This window comes from Carassius carassius, chromosome 18 (assembly GCF_963082965.1).
Source record: "Carassius carassius chromosome 18, fCarCar2.1, whole genome shotgun sequence".
Classification (NCBI taxonomy): domain Eukaryota; kingdom Metazoa; phylum Chordata; class Actinopteri; order Cypriniformes; family Cyprinidae; genus Carassius; species Carassius carassius.
In genome coordinates this window covers 25,915,814-25,928,653 of record NC_081772.1, presented here as the reverse complement: position 1 = coordinate 25,928,653, position 12,840 = coordinate 25,915,814, and the positions used below count along the sequence as shown (strand labels likewise).

At 39.6% G+C, this 12,840-nt stretch overlaps 1 protein-coding gene across 6 annotated transcripts in view; it reads left to right on the top strand.

Annotated features, from left to right (window-relative positions):
- Window positions 1-12,840, top strand: part of LOC132092750 (pumilio homolog 2-like) — a 142,832-nt gene that overhangs the window by 70,073 nt on the left and 59,919 nt on the right. For all 6 annotated transcript variants that reach the window (XM_059499129.1, XM_059499130.1, XM_059499132.1 and 3 more), the window contains exons 12-13: window positions 8,372-8,512; window positions 8,660-8,962. In XM_059499129.1, the coding sequence (XP_059355112.1) occupies window positions 8,372-8,512; window positions 8,660-8,962 (444 nt within the window). The remainder of the gene's footprint in view (window positions 1-8,371; window positions 8,513-8,659; window positions 8,963-12,840) is intronic.

Here is a 12,840-nt window from a genome sequence, read left to right as displayed (position 1 = left end):
AGAGATATTACAAAATCTTTTGGAAAACAAAAAAACATTTACATATTAGATATAAGCATGGTGTATAATTCTAACATGACGCCTTCTCAACTAGGGATGTTAACCGATGACCATTTGACCGGTGGTTGACCGTATCAACGTTAACCGGTCAAAGTTGTCGGTAGTCGGTTAAAAAAAAAGTGATATCTAAATTAGGCTATTATAGACAGTGGACTATACGCTACTACAGTTAGCCATCTCATTCCTCATCTTTTTGTGTTAAGTGAACAAATTATCCCTCACACTCAATTTTTCATAACTCGCCTGTTTGTACTTAATAAATCAATAAAAACATTTGGCGCGAGGTCACAGCGTTTGGGTTCGCGCGCTCACAAGGTTTGCGAAAAGTAAAGGCAACAGGCTAAAACACTCGAGGTTAGAGCTAGGGCAGACGACAGGATGAAGCGTGCAAAGAAAAGTAGTGTGTGGGACCATTTCACCAAAAAGAATGACACAGATGTAAGTTGCAACTTGTGTGATACAGTGCTTAAATATAGTAGCAGCACATCATCTATGATGTATCACCTGAAAACGCGACACCCGCAAGCCTCTTCGGGTGAGAAAGGTAGCCAAAGCCAACCTACCGTGTCATCTATGCTAGCAGGTAGGAAATGTGACAAACAGCGCTCAGAGACTATTACCCAAAAGATATGCGGAATGGTTGAAAAAGACATGCTGCCCCTTGACTTTGTAAGCGGTGAGGGCTTTCTAGAGCTTATACAATTCCTTGAACCCAACTACACAGCCCCATCTCGACAGACCATAACCACACGCATTGAAGAGCGCTTTGTCAAGAAAAAAGATGAGCTCAAAGCGCGCCTGTATCGTGCCAGATGTGTAGCCATCACGACAGACTGCTGGACAGCACTAACCACAGAGAGTTATGTGACAGTCACCTGCCACTGGACTGACAAGGACTGGCAGGTCAAATCAGCAGTACTCCTCACGAAAAGTATGCCAGGCAGACACACCGCCGACAACCTGGCTGCAACACTAAACGAAGCGGTAGATGCCTGGGGAATGACAGGGAAAGTGGTCGCATGTGTCCACGACAACGCGAACAACATAGTGGCTGCCAACATTCCTGAAAGGGTGGACTGGGTATCAGTTGCGTGTTTCGCCCATACACTACAACTGGCGATCAATGACGCATTTAAGCTGTTTGTGTATAAAGTTATATCTGCAGCCGGAAAACTAGTTCGCCATTTCAATCACAGCACTGTAGCCTGCAAAGCCCTCGAGGCCAAACAAGAACAGATGCAGCTCCCCAAACACAAGCTCATCCAGTCCTGCAAAACTAGATGGAATTCGGTGTTCGACATGTTTGAGAGGCTTCTCGAACAGCGATGGGCAGTGACAGCCGTCTTGTCCGACAGCACCGTCACAAAGCTGCAGGATGCCAGAATTCTCGAGATCAAGGACGAATACTGGGCAATAATGGCTGATCTTAAACCTGTCCTGGAAACCCTCAAATGCGCAACCACTATCATGTCTTCTGAGAAGACCGTGTCGATCTCCCACATCTACCCCATCACCTTCAGCATCATTAATAAACACATGGCCATCGCTACCAATGGCAGGCCTCGGGTAGCGGAGTTCAAGGCCAAGGTTCGACAGTCATTGAGTGAACGCATGGAGGTAAGTTATAATTTTGTGTTTAGGAGTAATTTAGGCCATCCTTAAAAATATTCTTGTTTGCCGTAACCCAGCCGACCCTGTCAATTTAGGACCGACCGTCCGACCCAAATTTTTTTCTCCCTTTTATTCCGACCGACTTGCCGCTTGTTATAATAATACTTATGTGTTGTAACGAAAAAACGATTTAGTTTCATATTCATGTTTAAATAAAATATATATTTTTCTAAATTTCATGTTGATTATAAGAAAAATGAAAAAGCAGGAATAAGATAAGATGATCCCGAAAATATCAGGAGACAAATGGAGTGGGCAGATGATTTTGACCACTTCATTAAGTCTGTTTTTGTAGAAAGCCTGTCTTTAAAGTGAATTTCGTTTTATATTAATTGTATCTTAATTTTAACCAATGTTTCATCAACAAATTTCCGGGATTTAATAAGAGGTAGGCTAAAGCACTGAGTCGCCGGCGCGTGAACTGGAGCTGGTCTCTTAAATCAACCGAAACTCGGCGTATACTTGCCTCACAGAGCTGAGACACACACATATATATAGATATAGAAAGCATGAAATGTACACTTTTAAACCGAACAATTCAAAACGAAAGAAAACAGACTGCTCTCTGCTTATGTATTGTAATGAAATGTGCATTTCTCTCTGGCGCATTAACTGGTCATAAATTGAGCAAAATTTTACTTTTTTTTTTTTTTACATTGAATCTCAAAAAAAATATAGACCGACCTACCGACCCTTTTTTTTTTTTTTAGGCTGTTGCGGCAAACCAAAATATTTTTAAAGATGGCCTTATAGTACACTAGGCTACACATAGTCAGGCTATAGGCCTATTGGGCGTTATACAGGCTACAATTCGAAATATCAAGTGTTATGAATTAATTAATTAATTAATTATAGACAATAATTCAGCTGTATTGTTCGTCACAGGTTGACTACAACGAACGCTTGGTTTCAATGCCAGCGGTGATCGCCTCTGCCCTGGATCCTCGACATAAACACCTACCGTTTTTATCAAGAGAAAAAACCAAGGCAGTGCTTGATAAACTCAAGGAACTCTGTGCTGACATGGAGCATGCAGCTATTGTGGAGGAGGACATGGGTGAGGAAGAAGAGCCTGGTGCTGCAGGAGGAGATGATGATGCTGCTGTGACAGAGGGTCCATCCAGTGGAGCCAGCCACAAGGAGAATGCAATGAGTCTGCTACTGGGAGATGATTACAGCGCAGCCGATGCCACGGATCCACAGATGGAAGTGGATACGTATGTGAAAGATAGTCGCCCCTCACTAGAAAGCAATCCGCTTGATTGGTGGAGGGCAAACCAGACGCGCTTTCCCAGATTGGCAAGATTGGCGCAGCGCTACCTTTGCATCCCCGGGACTTATGTTCCATCAGAGAGGGTTTTCTCCGCTGCGTGACTTGTGGTTAATCGACTGCGTACCCGCTTGACCCCAGAGCACGTAGACATGCTTGTGTTCTTGAATAAAAATAAGTGACTGACTCGGAGTGGGGTAGGCCAATATTTTCTGTTATGTAAGATTGGTTGGGGCCAAACACTTGACATCTGAGAAAAATAAGTTAAGGCGTCTTTTACGCATTCAGTCTATTTTGGCCACAGTATTCTCTATTTAACTTGTTTTTCGTTAATTTATTTTCCAAGAATAACTAATGGCCAAACCGTTGTGTTATGTTTTAATAATTAGCACCCTTAACACCGATCTGTGAGCTGTTTGTTGGTTACAGTATTCTCATTCATAGATTCTAATAATTTTTCGTTTATTTAATGTTATTCTTAAGAATAGCTGTAGGTTTTTGTCTGTTATGGTTTAGGAGATGTTGCCCTTAACAGAAGTGACACTTGTCTTTTTGAAAAATAAAAAAATAATATTAATTATACAACAGAGTTGTCCTGTCCGTTATTAGAAGGCACACAGTGAGTTAGACCTGCCTTGGCCGGTGCGTCTTTTACGCATTCTGAAGGTGCCTGTTTTATCCATTGGTTTTATCATGTTGCAGTCTATTAGGCAACATTCCGCATAAGATGGGCTTAGATTTGGAAATACATTACATCTACATTTCAGTGGTAACCGATAAGGTGATGATGATCATCATCTTTCTTTATTATGGTTAGCACTACCTCAACTAAAGCGGCGTCTCTTCGGAGCTGTCATTTTCTTAAATGAGCCGTGGCAATGTTTCAAATGAGCTTCTAACCTAGACAAACGCCTTTATTTTCAAAGCGATCACCTTGTACCCAAACCATTTGAAACTAAGGAGCCATTTGTCCTACGATTACATACAACAAGCTCTTCAGCGCCGCGTTTGCGGGACTCATGTTTCGCGCTGTAGGGGATTTTAAAAAAGTGACGTGAGTGGCAGTGTGTGTGTGTGTGTGTGTGTGCGGGAGGCAGAGCGGCAGAGAGATGCGACAGAGTTGCGAAATTGCAGGCGCGGCTCAAAATGGCTGTTATTTCAAATAGCGCACCATATTTTAAACTAATCGGTTAACCGGTTTCAACCAGCTAATGAGGCTCGGTGGTCGGTCAAGAAATTTTTTAGTTTTCGCCATCCCTATTCACAACAATACTTGGACACATATTGATCAAAGCACAGCACACAACCACAATTTTATCCAGCAAAGTCTTCAGCTCAGTCTCATGAGTGGTGTGGACAGTGCCCGGTGATGGGGTGGATTCACAGGACCTTCCATCTCAGGTGCAGGTGTAGTGTCTGACAGTAACAATATAAAGAAATAGTGTCATATCACAACCTCTATTCCTAAGGAATCCAGATTAGCTATACACAGGGGGCAACATACACTACCGTTCAAAAGTTTGGGGTCAGTAAGATTTTTAAAAGTTTTTAAAAGCATCTTCTGCTCACCAAGGCTGCATTTATTTGATAAAAAAATAAAAATAAAAACAGTAATATTGTGAAATATTATGACAATTTAAAATTACTTTTCTATTTTGATATATTTTAAACTAATTTATTCCTTTAATCAAAGCAGGATCACACTCCCAAACTTTCATAGGCAGGTTTGCCTGCAAAGTCACCAAATAAATTGCAATGTAGCCTAGATGTACGACATTTAAAACTGATTAACGTTACGCTTTAGTACATTGTTAATGTTAACTGTTAACTGGCATGAAATGGCTAGAAAATGAGCTAGTTACCAGAGTAATTGTAACTTACCTTTGTGAAAATGCTTTGAACACACCATCATGTGTGGTGGAGTGTTATCGAAGGTAATCTTGGCATCCTTACCGCTGCTATCCATGCCATTTGTCGCCTTTTTGTCACCTCTGAAACATGGCTTGTACTATTATTTTTCCACGCTGGAAAACGATAAAAGGATATTCCGTTCTTAAGCTTTGTGCCACTTCTACCGTGAGAACGACTATTGCAGTTTATAACACAGCAGGTAGACGGCATCTTGAACACTGCATTCTTCCCTCCATGCAAAGAAGTTTGGCGCGTTATGTTTGTGCCGCGGATTCCCAAAATGATTTGCGTTCACCACTGGGAATACATCATGATGACAACACATTAGCGATCTCTATTGTCTGTTGATGAAGACTAAAGCAACAGGTGGCTTAATTCATTCATTTACAAAAGATTATCTGCAGAAATGGAGCAAGCGCTTAGTAGTTTTGATTAATGGGGCCAGTATAAACGTGGAAAAGCTGATTGTTTGTTTAATTCAACATCTTCACTGTTTCCCGTAGCATACATGTAAGCAGCATTCTCTACCACAAAGAAGATTATAATGCTATTTTACCCAATGCTGAAATACAGAACCAACATTACATCTAAGGAACACATGTATTGATTTTGGTTGCTTAGTTTCTGTAACTTTATAACATTAAACACAAAAAATCAGCTTTTCCAAGTTTACACTAGCCCTGTTAATCAAAACTACTTAGCGCTTGCTCCATTTCTGCAGATCAGTTTTTGCTGGTGAGTGACTGACTGCAGCTGGAGATCATGCATCGATGCGCTGCTGCTATTCCTGCAGATCCCGGATGTGCAGTGGCATATTTTCTGCTGAATTTTAAACACTGAACTTGTGGATAAGAATTTGGAAAGTGAAATAAAATGGAACTTTCCTGTCAATAATAATACCGTATTTTCCGGACTATAAGTCACACTTTTTTTCATAGTTTGGCTGGTCCTGCGACTTATAGTCCAGTACGACTTATTTATCAAAATTTATTTGACATAAACCAAGAGAAAACATTACTGTCTACAGCCACCAGATGGCGCTCTATGCTGCTCAGTGATCCTGTAGCCACCACTGAGCAGCATAGAGCGCCCTCTTGCGCTCTATGCTGCTCAGTGGTAGGCTACAGGATCACTGAGCAGCATAGAGCGCCATCTGGTGGCTGTAGACGGTAATGTTTTCTCTTGGTTCTAAATAAAAGCGACTTATAGTCCAGTGCGACATGTTTTTTTCCTCATGACGTATATTTGGACTGATGCGACTTATACTCAGGTGCAACTTATAGTCCGAAAAATACGGTACATCATATTTTTTAAATGAATTGAATATTTTGTAAGTGAATTCTGGAAGGTGAATATTAATTATTTAATTTTTAATTATGAAAATGTGTGTGAAGTGTTTTGATATGAAATATTCCCAACTTAAATAAACAACTATGTTAGATTTCAGGACATAAAAATGCAAGCCCTGGAAATACAAGGCATAAAAATGCAAGCACAGTTAATGCATTGCATTATTTTTTCAGCTAGTGCTATTCAACATGCTTTTTTGTTTCAAAGACATAAGGCATTATTTTACTTTCATAATCTCGTCAGTAAAGCCAGTTCTGTTATTTAGTAAATGCCGCTTTGTCTGAAAAGCACATGCTGGAGATTTACTATTAATCAAAGAAACGGCTTTACTGAAGAGATGAACCTAATAAAGGCATGCAATTTATCGTGCGGCCCTAACTGCAATACATGACTGAGAATATAATAATAGGAGAGATATGTCAGAGGCAGTTCTTAAAGGGTTAGTTCACCCAGATAGCAAAATTATGTAATCAATAACTTGTTCCAAACCCTTAAGACCTCCGTTTATCTTTGGAACACAGTTTAAGATATTTTAGATTTAGTCCGAGAGCTCTCAGTCCCTCCATTGAAGCTGTGTGTACGGTATATTGTCCATGTCCAGAAAGGTAAGAAAAACATCATCAAAGTAGTCCATGTGACATCAGAGGGTCAGTTAGAGTTTTTTGAAGCATCGAAAGTACATTTTGGTCCAAAAATAGCAAAAACAACGACTTTATTCAGCATTGTTTTCTCTTCCGTGTCTGTTGTGTGAGAGAGTTCAAAACAAAGCAGTCTGGATATCCGGTTCGCGAACGAATCATTCAGTTCACCAAATCGAACTGAAACATTTTAAACGGTTCGCATCTCTAATACGCATTAATCCACAAATGACTTAAGCTGTTAACTTTTTTTTAATGTGGCTGACACTCCCTCTGAGTTCAAACAAACCAATATCCCGGAGTAATGCATGCACTCAAACAGTACACTGACTGAACTGCTGTGAAGAGAGAACTGAAGATGAACACCGAGCCAAGCCAGATAACGAACAAAAGACTGACTCGTTCACGAGTCAAGAACCGGTTGCATCGGTTTTCGGATCACCAGTAGTTCTTTCGGACAGTTCGATTCAATAAACCGGTTGAAGAAAACGGTTCACCGGTTCTTTTGCGCTCGACGTAATGACGTCATTTGCGATGATTGCCCTTGATTCAAGCCTTCGGTTTACCCGCGCTCATAACACTAGCACAGAATCAGTTCAGAATCAATCACCAAAAGAATCAGTTCGATGCAGGCGCTCTGTGTGTTCTTATCTGGCTCGGCTCGGTGTTCATCTTCAGTTCTCTCTTCACAGCAGTTCAGTCAGTGTACTGTTTAAGTACATGAATTACTCAGGGATATTGGTTTGTTTGAACTCAGAGGGAGTGTCAGCCACATTAAAAAAAAGTTAACAGCTTAAGTAATTTGTGGATTAATGCGTATTAGAGATGTGAACCGTTTAAAACGATTCAGTTCGATTTGGTGAACTGAATGATTCGTTCGCGAACCGGATATCCTGACTGCTTTGTTTTGAACTCTCTCACACAACAGACACGGAAGAGAAGACCATGCTGAATAAAGTCGTAGTTTTTGCTATATTTGGACCAAAATGTATTTTCGATGCTTCAAAAAATTCTAACTGACCCTCTGATGTCACATGGACTACTTTGATGATGTTTTTCTTACCTTTCTGGACATGGACAGTATACCTTACACATAGCTTCAATGGAGGAACTGAGAGATCTCGGACTAAATCTAAAATATCTTAAACTGTGTTCCAAAGATAAACGGAGGTCTTACGGGTTTGAAACAACATGAGGGTAAGTTATTAATTACATAATTTTGCTATCTGGGTGAACTAACCCTTTAAGTTTAACTTTAAATGTCTTGTTAATGTCTTTACTGAATTTAATCATTACACTAAAACAGTTTTTAACTAAGAAATTGCTAGTAGGTTTCACCAAAATAGTATATTGGACTCTTATAATCTTTATTTACAACTTATCATTTTATTCATCTTGGTCAAAAGGAGCAGGTACCCTGAAGTAAAACATTTACACTGATTCGGACCCCTATCTGTTATGTTTTGCTCAGGTTACCAAGTTCTAGCACCAGCTGCTTACTATGATCCGAGTGGAGCGCTGGTTATGGGTCCTGGAGCTCGCACTGGCTTGGGTGGACCTGTCCGACTAGTCCAAACCCCACTCCTCATCAACCCAGCAGCTGCACAAGCTGGTAAATATGCTTGTTTTTGCCTTCTCTTTAAACAGAAAACCTTTTCAGGACTTTGTATTCAATGTATTTGTTTGTTGTTATTATGTTGATCAAACTGATTTACTTTTTCATTTTATTTTCTTTTTCTACTTTCTATCCTCTGTCTAGCTGCAGCAGCATCTGCCTCAGGCTCTGGTAACAGCATGTCTGGTCCTGCTAATGCTCTGTATCGATCCATGGGCTGCCAACAGCCCCAGCAGCCTCAACCTCAGCAGCAACCACCCCCACCCTCTAGTGGCCTGCCCTCCAACTCCTTCTACGGCTCTGGTTCAGTGGCTCCCAGCTCCCAGAGCAGCTCGCTGTTCTCTCATACAAGCGTGGCACCTCCTAGCACCTCTCTGGGTTTCAGCAGCACTGGTGGATCTCTAGGTGTTGGGCTGGGATCTGCACTCGGTGCCTTTGGCTCCTCAGGTTTGTTGCACCATTTGCATTTTTGTTTTGATTAGAATGCTGTTTGAATAGACATCTCCCCATGTAGATTATAGGTGACTCAAGGCCAAAACGATTAAAACCTCAATATATCTTCAGCAGCCACAGGTACGGGTAGGAGCCATATTATGCCCCTTTTTTACAATATGTAGTATAAATCTGTGGTGTCCGCAGTAGGGCTGGGTATCAATTCAGATGTCCCGATTCGATTGCAGTTCACAAGCTCTCAATTTGATTTGATTCTCTCTCTCTCTCTTTCTCTCTCTCTTTCTCTCTCTCTCTCTCTCTATATATATATATATATATATATATATATATATATATATATATATATATATATATATATATTAGGGGTGTAATGATACGCGTATTCATATTTAACCGTTCGGTACGAGGCTTTCGGTTCGGTACGCGGTACGCATTATGTACCGAACGGTTCGTTGGACTAATTAATTACATTTGGAAAAAAAAAAAAAGTGTATGAAATATAATGTTATGCGTTCAACAAGGTAGCCCAATAACCCAAACGACGTAACACGCAAAGCCCCTGACACCCCCGAAGAAAAAAAAAAAACCCACCAACTTATGTTTATGTTAGGCTACTCAGTCAGGCGCTCGCTCACTCAGTATGCGCTGAAGGCTCGTCGCAAAATCGCGAATGCGTTTAACAGACCAGAAATAGAAGATCCTCCAATAACCAACAGGTCTGGTGTTTGGGTGCACTTTGGATTCCCTGTAAGCTATAATGGTGATGGCAAGAGAGTGGTGGAAAAAAAACAACGGTATGTCACATCTGCTACATGACAATAGGGTAAACCAGCGGGAATACTTCAAACATGTCAACTCATTTACGCCGACATCACCCTAGTGTGTCAGTATCTGGAACAAGACGAAAAAAAGGAGAAACATACACGCAACAAACTATCCCCGCAGCATTAAGACAGACATTTCCAATGGATTCAAACAGGGCAAAATACATCACCGCAGTGATTGGTACATTTACATTATAGCCGCGGATATGAGACCTTACTCTGTATTGGAAAACGCAGGTTTTAAGAAACATGCTTAATGTAATTGAGCCCCGTTACAATATTCCTTCATGAGCCCATTTCAGCCAGACCGTAATTCCTGCTTTGTTCCAAAAAACATAAGCCCAAATAGAGAACCAATTGAGTAAAAACACACTCAACATAGTTATAGAGTTCCATATAAAAAGTTACATATTTGTATTTGTTCATAACTACTACAACAATATAACATTTTAATTTTTTTTAAAAGGAGCTGTTTTTGTTTTATACAGTATGCTGCTTAGAAAACACCATAGAAGATGGGTAAAGAATAGCTCCATCATTGTTCAATGTAAAAAAAAAATCATACTTTGTTAGTTTTAATAAATAAAACGTTTTTAAAAAATTTAATCTTTATCTGCCATTTGTTTTCTTTTTGCTGTATCTAAAACGTACCGAACTGTACCGAACCGTGACACCAGTGTATCGTATCGAACCAAACCATGAATTTTGTGAACAGTTACACCTCTGTGTATATGTGTATATATATGTGTGTGTGTGTGTGTGTGTGTGTGTCTATATATATATATATATATATATATATATATATATATATAACACACACACACACTCACCTAAAGGATTATTAGGAACACCTGTTCAATTTCTCATTAATGCAATTATCTAATCAGCCAATCACATGGCAGTTGCTTCAATGCATTTAGGGGTGTGGTCCTGGCTCCAAACTGAATGTCAGAATTTTGAGGGCCGGTCTGAGTATTTCACAATCTGCTCAGTTACTGGGATTTTCACGCACAACCATTTCTAGGGTTTACAAAGAATGGTGTGAAAGGGAAAACCATCCAGTATGCGGCAGTCCTGTGGGCAAAAATGCCTTGTTGATGCTAGAGGTCAGAGGAGAATGGGACTGCGACTGATTCAAGCTGATAGAACAGCAACTTTGACTGAAATAACCACTCGTTACAACCGAGGTATGCAGCAAAGCATTTGTGAAGCCACAACACACACAGCCTTGAGGCGGATGGGCTACAACAGCAGAAGACCCAACCGGGTAACACTCATCTCCACTACAAATAGAAAAAAGAGGCTACAATTTGCATGGGCTCACCAAAATTGTACAGTTGAAGACTGGCAAAATGTTGCCTGGTCTGATGAGTCTCGATTTCTGTTGAGAAATTTAGATGGTAGAGTCAGATTTTGGCGTAAACAGAATGAGAACATGGATCCATCATGCCTTGTTACCACTGTGCAGGCTGGTGGTGGTGGTGTAATGATGTGGGGGATGTTTTCTTGGCACACTTTAGGCCCCTTTATGCAAATTAGGCATCGTTTAACCCTCTGGAGTCGATAAACGCAGATACGCGTTTTGAGTCATTTTCTCCTGATAACCCCGAAAAGAACTTAAATTACACTTTCAGTTTTAATCGTACAGATAAGAGTAATACATCAATCGAATCTGTAAAGGGTCTACTTTTTTTTGGATACAGACATAACAACAAAACTTTGTGCACTTATAAAATAAAGATAACAAACAAGGTGTGCTGTCTGCAGCCTTTGTCTGCGCTGATTTTCATTTACAAACACGTCATTAAAATTAACTGTAACTCCGTGAATACTCAACGAAGAGACATGATAGAGATATCTATAGAAAGCTTGACATGTCTACTTTTAAACTAAACAAGTGCCGCCGAAAACAGATATTCTGTGATAAAGTAATCCATATGAAAACAACGCGATGTCTGTTTTTCATGTCTCCCTTCATTATATCTAATGTGACCACGCCCCCGCGCTGAACGCGCTATTCAGATTCAAACAGAAACGCGCGGCTTAAATACGCCCACACAGAAGAAAAAGCAGCGAGACTGTTCTTCAAGTTTTTATTTTACTGTTTGCTTCGCGATGAGAGGAATAAGACAATTCACCCCAAAAAGATGTGATGTGGTTGAGGATTTGAGAAATGGATTTCCTCAGAAAAAAAAGAATGAAGCACTTCATTCAGCAGAGATCATAAACATGAGTAAGTCTCTTTTTATTTATTTATATACTTGTACTAGTTTTCACATATAGTGTAAACATTTTACTAGTTAGACTTTCCAAAGACTTTTTCCAAACTATAATTCCTGACTAAATAAATAATCAAGTGAAACATTATGAAGTTTCAATAACAATATACAATACTATACCATTCAAAAGCTTGATGTAAATAATATAAATGTAACAAATAAATAACTGTAACAAATGTAAAAACAATGCTGTTCTTTCAATTTATTCCCCCTAAAAAACCTAAAAAATATTCTCAGCTCTTTTCAGCATTAATAATAATAATGATAATAATAACAACAATAAATGTTTTTTTGTAGAAAATAAGATTGTTAAAAGGATTTCTGAAGGATTGTGTGACTGGAGTAATGATGCAAATTTTTTTTTTTGAAAGTCAGCTTTGATTGTTCCTGATAAACTGTTTAACTGCTCCCCCAAGTGGATATTAAAGTATGTTGTGGGATAATTAAATATATTCTAAATAAACTACAAACATAAAATTATATAGATTTTTGTTCTCACATTCTTTCTTGTAGCTCTTCCCTCTCAGTGGCACAGATGACTGAAAGGCTCATTATGCAGCTCATTATGCGGGCCTTTGTCTTCTCAGGTGTAAATCACAATGATATTCATGATAGGTGACGCCTACTCACATATGACTTTTACCAACAAAATGTGTCTTAGAAAATTTAAATCAATATATTGTTTTCTGTGAGTGAGTAAACAAGATGATTTTCACATCATTTAGAAAGAAAAATTCTAGGCTACAAGCTCCAGTTCTCAAAAATCCCG